Source organism: Ochotona princeps, chromosome 17, assembly GCF_030435755.1.
Source record: "Ochotona princeps isolate mOchPri1 chromosome 17, mOchPri1.hap1, whole genome shotgun sequence".
Classification (NCBI taxonomy): domain Eukaryota; kingdom Metazoa; phylum Chordata; class Mammalia; order Lagomorpha; family Ochotonidae; genus Ochotona; species Ochotona princeps.
In genome coordinates, this window is record NC_080848.1 from 2,249,258 (window position 1) to 2,264,368 (window position 15,111).

The window sequence follows — 15,111 nt, forward strand, 5'->3', positions numbered from 1 at the left end:
AGTTTGGGACACTAAAGTATGTGCATGTCACTATTGATACTTGTTCTGGATTTATTTTAGCTACTCCTCAGACAGGAGAACAAGTCAGACATACTCTAGCCCATTGCTATGCATGTTTTTCCATCTTGGGAACTCCTAAAGTTATCAAAACTGATAATGGTCCTTGCTATACTAGCAGCAAGTTTTGTGATTTTGCTGCCTCCCACCATATACAATTAATTACAGGTATTCCTTATAATCCTCAAGGACAAGGTATTGTGGAACGTGCCAACCGTACTATTAAGGATTACCTTATTAAAACCAAAAAGGGGGAATATAGCACTCCCCGAGATCATTTGAATCTTGTATTATTTATTTTAAATTTTCTAACATTGGATGCTGAAGGACGGTCTGCTGCAGATCGTCATTGGAATCCGTCTCAGAAGCAGAAAGGTTATGTTATGTGGAAGGACCCCTTGACTGGTAAGTGGCTAGGCCCAGATCCCGTCCTCATTTGGGGGCGAGGATCAGTTTGTGTTTTCCCAGAAAATGAAAATGGTCCGAGGTGGATTCCTGAGAGGCTTGTCCGGCAAGCTTCTGCTGCAGAGTCTTGGGAAAGCTCGGATACTGGACAACATGATGGCATTTGAGTCGGAAGATCAACGGGACAAGAGATGCCTCTGACAGGAATGACACCAAGTTCCAGTGCACCCTGACAGCATGCTGGAATGGCTATTGCGATTCTGCTGTTATTCTGCAGCTGCCCTGAATCCCGCCTGTGCCTGTTGGGACTGACGGAGAGGCCTATGTTGGCCTGATAAGAATAAAAGAGACTTTGGCATAACGGCGACCATCATAGCCAGTACATCAACAGCCGCCACCACCAGCTACCGTGGTGACAGTGAACAAGGTTGCAGAACAGACTGCCAGAGTTATGGAACAACAGGACTTTACTGATGAACATGAGCGGGTGGGCAGGACTATGCTGGACTATGGGTTGATTTGTTGGAAAAGAAATAGCAAATGCTGTTAGATTTGGTCTAGGCCTCCTGTACCCCATCGTATGCCTTTCTGTTGTATTGTATGCATTTCTGTTTTATCATCTGTGCAAGTGCTAATTGTTTTCCCAAGCCTGGGAACTGCTGTCTGCTCATTGTTACGAGCTAAGTTACTCCTAAGATCATGGCCTCTTGCCTCCCATTGTGCCTTTAATGTATGTTTCACCTGTGAAGTGCTTTGTTTTCCCAAGCCCGAAAACTGCTGTTTGCTCTTTGCTACTGAGCTGATATTCACTCCCAGCCTTGGAACAGGGTTACCAGCCTCCCCAAGTATGGTTGAGCAGCTGCAGCAGACAAGGCGTTGAATGGCAGCCAGTGACGGGTAAGATGGACCGGGAACTGACCAACCTAGGACAGGGTCTCCGTCATGCTACGGAGGTTCCCGATGACGGGTAAGGCTGATAACCTGAGAGTCCACAACCTAAGACAGGCGCATTCAAGTCTGCTTTAATACAGAAGGGGGAATATGTTGTGGGCTGTGGAGCTGATTTACATTCCTTAAGCTGAGCACTCAGGAATCGGGCCTAAGGCAGTAGCACCTAGCCTTTGCAGACTCATTGGTGTCCTATTGTCCTGTTGATGGGCTTGGGGGAAAGAGGAGATAATATGGTAATAAAGAGGCTTGTGGAGGACGGCTCGGGGAGTCGGCTCCCAGCACTTGTAACATCATCCTGGTCTCCGTGTGTCGGTGCTTTTCGCTCGGACATTCGCCGTGCCTACTACGCCGGCTCAGCTAGCCGCGACACAGGGGGAACCAGCAGATGTAAGATCTCTCTCTCCCTCCTAACATATGACTCTGCTTTACAAATAATCTTTTAATTTTTATCTATTTTTTTAAAGATTTATTTATTTTTATTTGAAAGTCAGATATACAGAGAGGAAGAGAGACAAAGAGGAAGATCTTCCGTCCAATGATTCACTCCCCAAGTGGCCACAACGGCCGCTGCTGAGCGGATCCGAAGCCAGGAACCAGGAACCTCTTCCGGGTCTCCCACGCGGGTGCAGGGTCCCAAGGCTTTGGGCCGTCCTCGACTGCTTTCCCAGGCCACAAGCAGGGAGCTGGATGGGAAGTGGGGCTGCCAGGACATGAACCGATGCAAGGCGAGGACCTTAGCCACTAGGTAGGTAGATGCCAGGGCTCCCTCCCGCCTCGGGCCCTGTTCTCTTAGGGTGTGAGCTCAGCGACTGACACTGTGACTCACACAGGTTGTGAGAGAGCCACCAGGGGCTGGGAGGAGCCAGGTGTGCTGCACCCCAGGGGCAGCCAGAGGCCCTGCTGGACAAAGGGGCAGCTCTGGGCATCTCGCAGCGGTGACCTGAGCTGAACCTTCCCTGGAGCTCGTCTCAGGCTGCCAAAAGGGAGACCCAGAGGTTTGTCGGGGCCCCCTGCAGGGCAGGCATTCCTGGGTCAGGTGCACCTGGGCCGCGTCCCGTGCCATCAGAGCTTCTGGAATATTGTCTTTAGAATCATCTGTAGCAGGAAGAAAAGGCTCCGTGTGATCTCTTTCTCTGTCCCTATCAGTCTGCATTTCAAACAAATAAGTCTTTTAAAAAAGTATCAGTTTCCAAATTAGCCTGTCATAGCTTTCCCTCATGCTGACTCCACCTGCGGTTGCCTTGGCAGGGCCCTTCACGGCCCCATCCGGCTGCAAGGCCCACAGCCCTGGTCTGCGGTGGACAGGCACTCATCTAGAATGCAAGGCACTGGCTGAGACGCGTGCCACCTCAGAGCACACGTCTGCTCCTTCCCGGGCCCAGCTCGGGCTTGGCTTCGGCTCGGCTTGGGCTTGGCTCGGGCTCGGCTCTGCCTCGGCTCCGGCTCGCCTCGGGCCCGGCTCCGGCTTGACTCCGGCTCGGCTCGGCTCGGGCCTGGGAGGCAGCAGTGAACATCCAGGTGACTGGCTTCCTGCCACCCCCAACGCAGGCCCGGGTTGTCTTCCCGGCTCCCAGCTTTGCTCTCTCACTAGGTTACCCTCCGCTGGCATCCGGGGTGCCAACCAATGGGAGCTCTGCTGCCTCTCAGAGACACAGTGATACAGGGAGTGGTGCCCAGTTATACAAAGGACTTGAGCCCCCTGCAAGGAGCCCTGAGCCCAATCCTTCAAGGACAACAAGCAACACCAGCTGTCACTGGATTCCCCCTTCTGCGACCTGCCTGTCTCCTCTCCTTACCCGAGCACCCACACTGCCCACCACCAGCAGGGAGGGCAGACCCCCACCTGGGTGAGTGCATCGTCTTCCCGGGCCAGATTCTCGACGATTTCAAAGTGATCCACGTCCTGGAGCTCCTCCAGCGAGGCTGTCCACCCTCCCCGGCACAGCGTCTGAGTGGGCAAGAGGGGCAGGACTCGCACGAGGGGCAGGACTCGCACAAGGGGCAGGGTTCCCTGCCCAGACCCTGCACCTGGCAGGAGCTCGCAAAGGGAGCCCACCTGGGTCCCTGTGGGTGGGTGAAAGAAGAAAGACCCCCAGCCCCAGGGCAGGTGCCAGCAGTACCTGATAGAACTCCTGGGACTGGCGGTGGAACTCCGGGGAGTCATGCTGCCCCAGAATGACCAGTACACGGCAGGCTGGGCCTGCAGGTTGCCATCCCGCGGTGGCCGCCAGCTGCTGCTGTGGACTGTTCCTCAGGGCGTCCTCCCTGGGGCGCAGGGGGGTGGGTCAGCCTGGAGAGCAGCCAGGCCGCAGGTGGGCTGGGGAGCCCTGGGGAGCGGGCAGGAGACTCACAGGGTCAACTGCAGAGGGGCGTTCTGTGAGGTGTGCAGCAGGGGCTCCAGGTCATAGACTCCGCTCACCAGGAAGAAGGCTGTTGGAGGCGAGACGCCGTCACTGAGCCAGGCAGCGGGTGGATGAAGGCAGGAGCCTCCAGGCCAGAGGGCAAGGCCAGGCAGAGACCCTCAGGCCCCGCCAGCCAGGCCCATCCCCAGGGCACCTTTAAGGTTGGGTGTGACTCCGTGCTTGGTCCAGTCAGTCAGGAGCATCATGGCGGCCAGGTGGGCCCCAGCAGAATGTCCACACAGGTAAATGCCTCTAGAACACATCAGATCAGACAGGCCGCGTCTGGGGGGCTGACAGATCTCCTGTCCCTCCCCACCCTCCACCCACGTGGTCCAGGGAGCATCTGCAGCGACACCCACTGGTTACTCGGATACCGCTTCTGGACAAACGCCACGCTGCGGGCCACCTGGTTGACCATGAGGTCCAGAGTTCCTGTGGAGAGTTCAGGCCGGGTCAGGAGCTGCCTGGACTCCCCAGCCCCGGCCGAGGCCTGCTGGCCCTAGCCTGGCAGTGGCCACTGCTTACCTTTGGGAGCTATGTCGTAACCCACTATGGCCACAGCCACTCCCCAGGCCGTCAGCGGGCTGACCATGAAGGCCGACTCATCTTTACTGCGCAGAGAGGAGGAGACACAGAGAAGTGACCACGGGAGGTTGCAGGGCTGGTCCAGGCCGAGCAGCACACAGCACCTGGGCCACCCTGGGCTTGCCACACCGCAAAGACAGGAGCGTGGGGACTTGGTTCCACCTCCATCCATCCAGCAGGGACAGTGCTGTTCCCTCCTGGGGGCAGAGAGAGCTTGGTGGGACCTGAAGATGGGCAGGGCTGCCAGATGCCGCTGCCAGGGGGTGGAAGGTGCCAAGGGCCCAGTCACCGGGGGCGCTGTGAACATGGCTGAGGGGCCGTAGGAAGGTGAGCGGGGGCAGGGAGGAGCAGGTGGCCCTTTTGACCCTGGACCTGCACATCAGACTTCCCACCCGCTCACACTGGCTGCGGTTCTTTGCCGGGAGGAACTGCCCACTGCTCCCTCGCCCCCCAAACTCCCCCTTCCCTACCCACACGCACCTGCCGCTCTGCCAGTACCCTCCGTGGAGAAACAGGAAGACCGGCACAGCTGGAACACGGGCAAGACTGGCTTAAGCGAGGCAGGCCGGGGCCGAGCGGGCCACATGGGACCTCCAGCCCACCTCTGCTCACCTTCAGACACTTCCTCTGGGAAGTACAAGTCCACTTTCTCTGCCTCACCCGCTCCGTAGGGCACGTGGAGCTGGCTCCTCCTGGTGGCCCGGGCCCTCGCAGTGGCTGTCACGGAGGCAGACAAGTCACGGCGGGCACAGGCCCGGGCAGCCTCCCTCCGCCCTGGGGTGGGGACTGTCCGCTGACAGCACCCTGGGCTGCACCTGTCTGTCTCTCACTGCCTTCCAAAGAAATTAAAACAATTGTCTCAAAAACTGTTTAAACATTTTCTTCAAGCTCTTGTATTTTACCACATAATCCAAATATTTTTTGAGCAAACAGGGACAAAAAGGAGGACAGGTATCAGGTTAGAGAGCCACCAGCCGCAGGAGCCCAGGCAGCTGTCTCTGGAAGGCAAAGAATTCTCCAGAAATTCCAGCTCCCTCTGACTCCCTGGGGCCTCGCCCAAGCCCCACCAGGCCACCAATGATGACCTGAAGGTCGCTCGTGCGGGTTCCCAGGCCCCAATTTTCTCACAGCGAGGCCTCACTCCTGTCACGAGTGGCAACAGATCATTTCTCTTCACTCTGCTGTGTGGGGCCTCAGAGGCCTGGACCCACTGTGGCCACCCGTGGGCCTCACCATGACCTGCCAAGCAGGGCCTATGCACTGCCCAGCCTTCCTCTGGGCTATGCAGCCTCCAGATGGCCCCAGGTGGCTAGCTCACCAAACGCTTGGCACCCGACCAGTAGTTACAGCTGGGCCCCAAGTTGCCCTCTCAGAATCCCACTCCTACAGGCACCCAACTCCAAGGCAGTGCCTGCTGGCCTTTCCTGCCCACTCCCGCGTTCTGAAGCCCCAGCATGAACTGAAAGCCACGGAGACAGCTGCAGGGGTCCCAGCAGTACCCTGGACTCCCATCTCCGAGTAGGTCCGCAGGGCTTCCTCTGGTCCCAGGCGGACGACCCATCTGCTGGGGGAGTATTGGTTCTCCAGCTCCTAGGAGACACACAGGGCTCCCTAAGACCTCCCCAGGAAGCCCCTCCCGACCTTTCATCCTCCATAAGCGCTCCAATCCCCAGCCTCCTCGGTTTTTGGGGTACTGAGTGCTTCAGACCATGGCCTGCAGGGACAGAGGACTGAGCGGCCACAGGCCACCGGCGGTCCTGCGGGCACGCAAAACCCCAGGAGGCCGGGCGCCAGACAGCCAGAGAGCAGATGTCGCCAGAGACGGAGAATCAATTGCAGGAGGGCATGGCACACGGCCAGGAGCAAGGGTCGCCCAGAGCCCAGCGTAAGATTTGAGCCACACCCAATGTTAGAAAGCACCAGATTTTGCAGCAACGACTGACAGACACCAGGTGGGAAGCCTGAAGACACCGCGGGGCTGGGGACGGTGCCCCAGCGGCCCGCCTACCTCTGGGGTCAACTTCTTCCAGGAAGGATCACGCAGGGATGCCGGGCCCAAGACAGCCATGTCGCCATCTCAACCGGGAGGAAGGGGCGCACGCCCTTTTATATGCTGTGGGCGGGGCAGGCCGCGAGGCCCCGCCCAGCCGCACTCTGACAGACCACGCCCACCATCCCCCGCTTCCAGTCACAGGGGGGCGGGCCGTCGAGTCTCTCGCCGCTGTGGCCGGGCGCTGATTGGCTCATCCGCCCCGCCTCCCAGCAGGCCAAGCCTACCACCACAGCTTCCAGTCGCAGGGGGCGGGCCGTCGACTCTCCCGCCGAGCACTGATTGGCTCCGGGGCGGCGCCGCCTGTTGATTGGCCAGCGCGCGGCCTGTAACAGGCGAGCGGCGTGGATTGGGCGCGAACTTTAAAGGTCGGACTCGGAAATTTCTGCGTTTCCCGCGATCTTCCCCAACGGCGCCATGAGCTGCATCACCTTGCCCTCCGTGCTGCCCGGCTCCCCCAGCAAGACCCGGGGCCAGATCCAGGTGCGGAGTCCGGGGCACGCCCGTAGGGGTCGGGAGGGGCGGCCGGGACCCGCGCCCGGCAGTGACCTGTCCATCTCTCCTTAGGTGATCCTCGGGCCCATGTTCTCCGGGAAAAGGTAATGCATGGCTCCCGCGGCCTTCAGCCCGGCCCGCGCCTTCGCGCTCTGTCGGGCCCCTCCTGCTCCTTCCCTGGAGCCCCCTCCCGGGTCCTTCCCCGGGTCTTTCTCCGAGGGAGAAGGCCATTTCCCTTCAGGATGGCCTCGCCCCAGGTACCCCGGGGTGCTGGCAGCAAAGCTGTGGGATGAGACCTGGTGGGCATGCAACTTGTCCATCCCCCTTCCCCACAGCCCTTCCCGGGGAGGTGGACGCCTGGATCATGTCCTTTCTTGCCGGGAGGCCCGCTTCCCGCTGCCCAAGGGCACCGGCGGCCTGGGACAAGGCCGGGGTGCTGGCCTCACCCACCCCGCTGTCCATCCCTCTGCCCGCAGCACGGAGCTCATGAGACGCGTCCGCCGCTTCCAGATCGCCCAGTACAAGTGCCTGGTCATCAAGTATGCCAAGGACGTCCGTTACAGCAACAACTTCTGCACACATGACCGGTCAGTCCCTGCCCAGCCCGGCCTGTCCTGGGGGGGACATCCCAGGCACAGGGCAGAGCGTCAGAGTCCTCCCTGAGGGTGACCGTGCAGGTGCACCACCGGGAAACTCCCAAGAGCCCGAAATCCACAGGCATGGGCACCGCAGGGGCCGCCCCGTCCCCACCCCACCCGTGCTTCTCAGCAACATAGCCCTTAGGATCCACTGCAGTCTGAGGTTGTCACGGGGGCACAGGGCAGCCCCCATGGCCAGCTGGCCCCCGCCCCGCTCTTCCCAGTTTAGCATCCGTCTGCCTGAGCCCTGTGGACATGCTGGCCTGTGGCCCTGAGTTGAAAGTTAAATTTAGCCCCTTGGAAGCAGCTCTGGGCCTGGCGTGTCTGAGTCGGCCTTGGCCTCAGCGACAAGGCTGTGCTATGTTTCAGGACCCCAGCGGCAGCCCAGTGGGGCGGCTGCTGGCAGTGCAGCCCCTGTGGCGCCCATGCGTGTGGATTTCGGGCTCCTGGCTCCTGGCCGTCTGTGGAGAGAAGCAACAGATGAAAAGATCTATCTGTTCTCTTTCTATAATTTTTCCTTTCAAAATTTTTAAAGGTTTATTTGGATGCAAAAAAAAGTTTGAGTCTGCATAGCCATCTCAGAATGTGCATTGTCTGTGGGCTTCTTGAAGTTTCCTTCGTATTTATGTGTTTGAAAACTAGAGCGGCAAAGGGAAGGAGAGACAGAACGATCTCCCACCCACTGGCTCGCTCCTCGGACTGCCACGGTCGCCCGGCTGGGCTGGGCTGGAACCAGGAGCTGCATGTGGGGGCAGGGATTCACGTACTTGGGCCATCTTGCCTTGCTTTGTCGGGCGCATCAGCAGGGAGCTGGGTCGGAAATGGAGTAGCCGGGACTCGAACTGGCGCTCCAGGGCACCGTGGGAAGTGAGCAGAGCTCCTGGTCTGTAGCTGTTCTCTGGCCCCAGAATTCCAGCTCGGTCCTCTCCCTGGCTCACACACTGACCCTCTCTTCCCAGGAACACCATGGAGGCGCTGCCGGCCTGCCAGCTGCGGGACGTGACTCAGGAGGCCCTGGGCGTGGCCGTCATCGGCATTGACGAAGGACAGTTTGTAAGTGGAGGGTGCTGTGCTTGCTGTCCCTTGGCGCTCCCTCTCTGCTGGTGGGAGTGGCTCTGGTCCAGGTCTCCTGTGGAATTGTGGGTGGAACATTCCTGCTCTGAAGTGGTTGTGGATGGAAAGGTTCCAGGTGTGGGGGCAGGTTCTGGAATGTTCGCTTAACCTTACTGCCTGGGCACTCCTCATGCAACACTCCGAGGACCTCTGACTGGACTGGGGTGGGTGTGCGTTGCAGACGGGGGTTGTGAGCAGGGATGTGGGCCCTGCTGCAGAGGTGGCCAGCCCAGTTAGTGTCCTAAGACACTCCCTGCTGGTTCCATGCTTTCCTGCAGGGGGCGTACTTTTCCCGTGAGCAAACGCGGCTTCTTAACCCTACTGATAGGGGGTGTTTGATTTAGCTCATGGTTGCTTCCTGCTTTTTCTTAGTGTGTGTGTGTGTGTTTCCCTTAATTTTTAAATTTAAGGAGTTATTTATTTGAAAGTAGAATGACAGAGAGCAGGAGGGACAGAGAGGGATTGTCTGTGTGCTTCAGGGATGGGGGTCCTGTTCTTTAGCCATCTGAGTCTTTATAACCTCATGCGTGGGCCGTACGAAGCAATCAGCTTTGAAACAAACCTGCTATGGGTTGATTGTCCCAGCTGTGCTTGCCTTGGCAAGGTCAACACCAAAGGATTTCTCGGGCCCTGTATGGCCCACAGCTGGCTAGTTCCCACCCCAAACTGGGTCACTGTGCGAGTAGATGAGGCCGAAGCCAGGACTCCTGGCAAAGGCTGGAGCCCAAAAGCTGCTGGAGCCCAAGTGGGCATTCCAACACGGGCTGACAGCATTGCATGCGTCAGGGTAACCCCCTGTGCCACCTCACTGAAGTGCAGCCTTTTTCGGACTGTCTCGTCTCGTCCCGCCCTCTGGGTAGCCCAGCTGGCTGTGCTATGGCCAAGGAGAAGGCTCCGGTCACTGGGGGGTTACTTCCTGGGCAGGTAACGTGTCCCTTCCCTCTCCCGTGTCCGGGGGAGGAGGGGAGTGTCCTGGTATCCTGTTTCCTGTAGCTGCTGATGTGTGATACTTTTTTTTGGCATCAAAGCATTTGTTCCTAAGCAAGGTTTTGTTGGTGCCGAGGACCAGCATGCGTTCGTTTGGGTTTGTGCACTCAGGCTACGCCAGGGACTTCACAGCTTCTCAGCCGGGATCTCGGGGAGTCACGCTGACCTGACACCCCGCCGCCTCCCAGCTCAGCGTCACACACAGGGCGTCCTCACACCTGCAGGCTCTCACGGAATGTTTCCCAAACCCTGCTGGCGGGGACCAGGCACCACCGCCAGTGCTGTTGCGGGGTGCATGCAGCATTGTCCAGCTGAGTCTGTTAAAGGGACAGCCGTGACTCCAAGTGGGCCTCCCGGGGGCTTTGTGCTGTTGGTGGTAAACCTCTGCACCTAGGACTGCAAAGGGAACACCCAAGTCAGCCGGAGCCCCCCCTGAGTCTTCGAGGGCCACGAGCACCCGCGAAGGGTCCCCCTCCCTTGACTCTAATTCATTTCTTTGAATGGCAGAGGGACAGAGACTGTGAGATCATGCAACCCTAGGTTCAGTCCTCAAATGGCTGCGATGGCCAGTGCTGGGCCAGGCTGAAGCCAGGAGCCAGGGACTCTGGCCTTCCCAGGAGCATTAGCAGGGCGCTGGATCAGAAGTCCAGTAGCTGGGATTGAACTTGTGCCCACAGGGGATACCAGTGTTGTAGGTGGCAGGTTAGCCCGCTGTCCTATGATGCCAGCCCCAATACCACCTCTTAAAAATAATGTTCACACTGAAGTGGACGAGGCAAGATTCCTGCCTTTATAAATGTTTCTATGGGCTGGAGCTCTGGCAAAAAGGGTTAAGCCACCGCCTGCCACGCCAGCATCTCATATGGACACCTGCTAATGGGAAGGCAGCGGTAGATGACTCCGGCACCCACGTGGCCCTCCTGGCCCTCTGCTCAGTGGCCAGGAGCTTCATCGGGTCTGCCATGCGAGCAGTCTCCCAGGCCCCAGGAAATGGAGCAGCTGGGATGTTGGCACCCTGGGCAGCCGCCGTCCCCACCCCACCTTGGCAGTTTGCCCCCAGTCTCGTAGGGGCGGCATGGGCTGCTGTAGCAAATGTTCTCCAAGCTCTAGTGGCTTAGCGCGGTGGGGATGTAAAAGCAATGCAGTGTCGAGTAAAGCAGTGGTCTTCAGGCACACGACACAGTGGATGCTGGGGCCTTGCCCGTACTCCTCCATGGCTCTGGTCCACGTGACTGCGTGGTCCTCCTCCCCACGGCCAACACAGTGCCTGGGTGCCGGCCACGGCAGGTGCAAGACAGGCACACACAGCACTGTGGCCTGGAGCCCGTCACGTCCCCTGCAGTCTTGCTTGGTACTCAGAGCAGATTTAAGCTTTCTTTTTTTTTTTTTTTTTTCTTAAGATTTATTTTATTGGAAAGGCAGGTTTACAGAGAGGAGAGACAGAGATCTCATCCACTGGTTCAGTCCCCAAATGGCCACAACAGCCAGAGCTGAGCTGATCTGAAGCCAGGAGCCAGGAACCTCCTCCAGGTCTCCCATGCAGGTGCAGGGTCCCAAGGCTTGGGGCCATCCTCTGCTTTCCCAGGCCATAAACAGGGAGCTGGAGGGGAAGTGGAGCAGCCAGGACCTGAACCAGTACCCATATGGGATGCCGGCTCTTGCAGGTAGAGGATTAGCCTGTTGAGCCATTGTGCCAGCCCCCAGATCCGGGCTTCTGACGAGTGGTCACCTCTCAGTACAGAATCAGGTGGCCGGGGCGGTGGTCTCCAGGCCTGGCTCTGTGTCCACACTGCATCCCATGTAAGCCCTGGCCACAAAGCTACGTCCTGTGGTGAAGCTGTCAGGTCCCCCGCCCCGTGTGGGGCCTCCCCCCTGTGAGGTAGACCCCCACAGGGTCCTGGTACGCCTTCTGTCTCTGCCCCCCAAGCAGGGATTCTGGGTGCAGCCACGAGATGGCCCTGCTGTGGCATGGGGTGGGGGGCAGTGAACACAGACTTTTCCTTTGTCTCCCCACATGGTGTCAATGGTTCCAGGGACGTGGAGTCAGCTCAGGGTGTGGCCCTCTGGGTACCAGCTGTCCCAGCTCTCTGTACACCTGCCTGCTTCCTGCCTGGCGCAGGTTGGCAATGTTTGTTTTACTCACTGTGAAAATATTGCTAGTTTCCTGTGGGTCTGTGTCCAGGATCTGGGCCAGACGCCAGCCCAGACCCCAACCGGGGAGCCAGGGGCTAGCTCGGCATCCGTGCTAATCCATAACCCCGACCAGCGCTGGCATTGGGGGAGGTATTCCTGGGGAGACCCCAAAAGCCACAAGACAAGGGCACTATGCCAGGGGGAGGGGGAAGCAGCTGGCTCCTGGGTCACCCCGGGGCCCTATAACCAGCTCCCTGACTGTGGGCCTGTAGCAGGCAGTCCTGTGATGGTGTCTTCCCTGGGGACATAGGAGGAGGGGCCGGGAAAGGGTGGCGCCTAGCCCTGTGACTGCTCAGACCTGCCTAGGGCGGGCCTTTTTAAGATTTACTTATTTGCAAGGCAGAGTTACACACATCTCTGCCATCTGCTGGTTCACTCCCCAGATGGTTGCAACGACTGGGGCTGTCCCAGATCCAAGCCAGGAGCTTCATCCAGGTCTCCCACAGGTAGCAGGGGCCCAGGCATCCGGGCTGCCTCTTGTGACTTGTCCCAAGTACGTTAGCTGGATGGGAAGTGGAGTCGCGGGGACTGAACTGGTGCCCAAGTCCATGCACCCATGTGGGAGATCCAGAGGAAAACCCTGGCTCCTGGCTTTGGCCCTGCCCAGACGCAGCTGTGGTGGCCTTTTGAGAGAGTGAACCAATGCATGGAAAGATGTTTCTCTGTCTCTCCTCGCAACTCTGTCATGCAAATGATTGAATTTTTTAAAAAATTAAAAATGAATTTGAGAGGTACAGGAAGACGGCTCTTCCTTCTGCCGGCTCGTGTGCAGCAGCCAGGACCAAGCCCAGGCATTCTGGAGCTCCGTGTGGAGATGCACGGGCTTGAGCCCACCTTACCTTACCTTGAGCCCACCTCACCCGCTGCCTCCAGCCTGCACCGGACATGAGTGTCCCACAGGACGCTGGAGCCTCGGTGCCAGCCCACCTTGCTCTCACACGCTTTCCCGTGTCAGCGAGTTCTCAGCGGCCCCGGCCCACAGGTGACATCCAGGGCTGTGACGTCTGCCTGAGCGCCAGGTCGCAGGGCCAGGATCACTCACTCACTCACTGGGTACCAGCGGCACATGGCCAACCACAGCCAAGCAGCGTCTGTCTGCTATGGAAGCCCCGGATGCCCAGCGTCCCGTGTTCCACCGTGTGCGTCTCTGGGAGTCAGAGTCCATCACCTTCCTTCTCTGTGCCCCACTCTCCATGGTTATTTGTTTTGTTTTTAATTATTGTACTAAGCACCAGGGACTTTTTATGAGACACAAAGAGTTCCCACGTGCTGATGTACCAGATCTCTGCAACCAGGAGCCAGGAACTTCTTTTGGGGTGCAGGTCCCCCTCTGCTGCTTTCCTAGGAACTGGAGCAGCCAGAACTTGAATTGCGCCCATATGGGACGCCTGCCTTGGAGGTGGCAGCTCTACCTGCTACGCCACAGTGTCAGCCCCAGATCACTGGGTTGGGCCCCAACCTTCTGACCTGCCTTTGGTTACCCCTGGGAGTGAGGTCACATGCTGTGGTGGGGGTAGGACTTGAACGCTGGACCACGTCATCTCTGAGACTGATGACGACAGGGAGAATACAGCCAGGTCTCTGCCAGAGGAGCAGCGAGCAAGCGAGCCCTCCTCCTGTGTGGGCTGCCCCAGTGCCCACATTGGTGCCCAGATGGAGAACACGGGCACCTCAAGCTCTAGCCCAGTGCCCATCTTACCTGTAACTCCCTTCCCATGATCCTCTGGGTGCCCACAGGGTCGGCTGGACCGATGAGCCATCACAGGTGTTCTGCTGCATCTGGCTGGCCACCTGACATGGCCCTAGATTGACTGAGCGCACGGGGTTCCTAAGGGCCAGCTTGGTCTTCGAGCTCTGGCCCCCTGCTGGCCATCAGGTGGTACACAGGTCACAGAGCTCAGGGCCTGACAGCCTTCCTTGGTGTGGAAGCAGGTCCCCAGGCACAATGCCACCACAGGTCCACCCAGGAGGAACTTCCCCACCCTGGGCCCCTTGTGGGAAGCTGTGGTGTGTAGCCAGCTGTCTGACCCCATGGCTTGGATCCCTGGCCTTGGAGGTGCTGCCCCCAGACGTGGCCACCTCCTGGTCTCCGGGTTTGGGGCTGTCCTGGGTCGGAGTGGTTGGCTCTGGCAGCTGGGAGACCCCGGGAGGCCACTGCTCACTGCCCTGCCCCTCGCCTTCTAGTTCCCCGACATTGTGGAGTTCTGTGAGACCATGGCCAACTCCGGGAAGACTGTGATTGTGGCCGCCCTGGACGGCACCTTCCAGAGGAAGGTAAGGTGTCCTGGGACCCTGGGGAGAGGAAGCAGCCCCCGGAGGATCGTGGCTGAGCTGCCCAGATGTGCTACACGCTGCGGCTGGCAGGGGCAGCGAGGGCAAGGCCGGGCCCTGGCTTTTGCACTTTGTGCCTCCTGCCATCTGCCCACAGGCATTTGGGGCCATCCTGAACCTGGTGCCCCTATCCGAGAGCGTGGTGAAGCTGACGGCCGTGTGCATGGAGTGCTTCCGGGAAGCCGCCTATACCAAGCGGCTGGGCATGGAGAAAGAGGTAGCTGCCACCCGTCCCCTGGGGCAGGGTAGGGAGGGGCCCCACACACCAGTCCCAGCCCCCCCACACCCGTGCTGCCCTGTCGCTACTGCCAGGTGGAGGTGATCGGGGGAGCGGACAAGTACCATTCCGTGTGCCGCCTCTGTTACTTCAAGAAGTCCATGGGCCAGTCCACAGGGCTGGACAAGGAGAACTGTCCAGTGACAGGCAAGCCAGCGGAGGTCGTGGCCACCAGGAATCTCTTCCGCCCTCAGCAAGTCCTGCAGTGCAGCCTCACCAACTGAGGGGCTCCCCACCACAGCCTCGACCCTGGCGGAAGTCTGGACCCCACCTTCTGTGGCCTTCCCAAGAGGAAGCCAGGTTGCAGGGCAGTGGGCGTGGCCACCATCCCTGCGTCTGGCGGGTCTGTCGCCCTCCGGGAAGGCCCGCCCAGCCAGAAGTGGCCCTGCCTGGGGGCTGCACATGACCCCAGTGTGGCCGTGACGTCGTCAGTCTCTTCCCCCTTGCGGCTTTCACCGTCAAGTTTCTGTTCTCCCTGGAAATTTCCCTCAGCACCTTCAGGACTTGACCCCTCTGCCTGGGGGATGGGGGTGGGAGGCTTGGACTTGGGGTCCCTGGCTCCCCTGCTGGCTAAGAACCCATCCTACTACCACACGGGGCCCTTGGTGGCATGGGCCCCAGGAGGGT

The 15,111-nt window shown here is 59.2% G+C and overlaps 2 protein-coding genes across 2 annotated transcripts; one reads left to right on the forward strand and one right to left on the reverse strand.

Annotated features, from left to right (window-relative positions):
* Nucleotides 1-2,375: 2,375 nt before the first annotated feature.
* On the reverse strand, nucleotides 2,376-6,488 carry AFMID (arylformamidase). Its single transcript, XM_004593032.2, has 11 exons — nucleotides 6,409-6,488; nucleotides 5,900-5,990; nucleotides 5,013-5,117; nucleotides 4,881-4,929; nucleotides 4,341-4,426; nucleotides 4,175-4,247; nucleotides 3,970-4,067; nucleotides 3,765-3,843; nucleotides 3,534-3,678; nucleotides 3,257-3,361; nucleotides 2,376-2,508 (listed from the first exon to the last, which is right to left on the reverse strand). Exons 1-11 carry the CDS (start codon nucleotides 6,466-6,468, stop codon nucleotides 2,476-2,478), a joined length of 924 nt encoding a protein of 307 aa, XP_004593089.2. The 5' UTR covers nucleotides 6,469-6,488; the 3' UTR covers nucleotides 2,376-2,475.
* A 330-nt stretch (nucleotides 6,489-6,818) lies between these two features.
* On the forward strand, nucleotides 6,819-14,711 carry TK1 (thymidine kinase 1). The gene is made up of 7 exons (XM_004592870.2): nucleotides 6,819-6,933; nucleotides 7,018-7,049; nucleotides 7,422-7,532; nucleotides 8,543-8,636; nucleotides 14,061-14,150; nucleotides 14,305-14,424; nucleotides 14,520-14,711. The coding sequence occupies exons 1-7, from the start codon at nucleotides 6,868-6,870 to the stop codon at nucleotides 14,706-14,708; spliced, it is 702 nt and encodes a 233-aa protein (XP_004592927.2). The 5' UTR covers nucleotides 6,819-6,867; the 3' UTR covers nucleotides 14,709-14,711.
* The last annotated feature ends 400 nt before the right edge of the window (nucleotides 14,712-15,111 follow it).

Excerpts from the sequence above, each read along its gene's own strand:
- AFMID (XM_004593032.2), bottom strand. The coding sequence starts at position 6,468 with ATGGCTGTCTTGGGCCCGGCATCCCTGCGTGATCCTTCCTGGAAGAAG. Across the intron at positions 4,427-4,880 it reads GGGTACTGGCAGAGCGGCAG|TAAAGATGAGTCGGCCTTCA; the intron begins GTGCGTGTGGGT and ends CTCTCTGCGCAG. Across the intron at positions 4,068-4,174 it reads AAGCGGTATCCGAGTAACCA|AGGCATTTACCTGTGTGGAC; the intron begins GTGGGTGTCGCT and ends GATGTGTTCTAG.
- TK1 (XM_004592870.2), top strand. The coding sequence starts at position 6,868 with ATGAGCTGCATCACCTTGCCCTCCGTGCTGCCCGGCTCCCCCAGCAAG. Across the intron at positions 6,934-7,017 it reads AGACCCGGGGCCAGATCCAG|GTGATCCTCGGGCCCATGTT; the intron begins GTGCGGAGTCCG and ends ATCTCTCCTTAG. Across the intron at positions 7,050-7,421 it reads CCCATGTTCTCCGGGAAAAG|CACGGAGCTCATGAGACGCG; the intron begins GTAATGCATGGC and ends CTCTGCCCGCAG.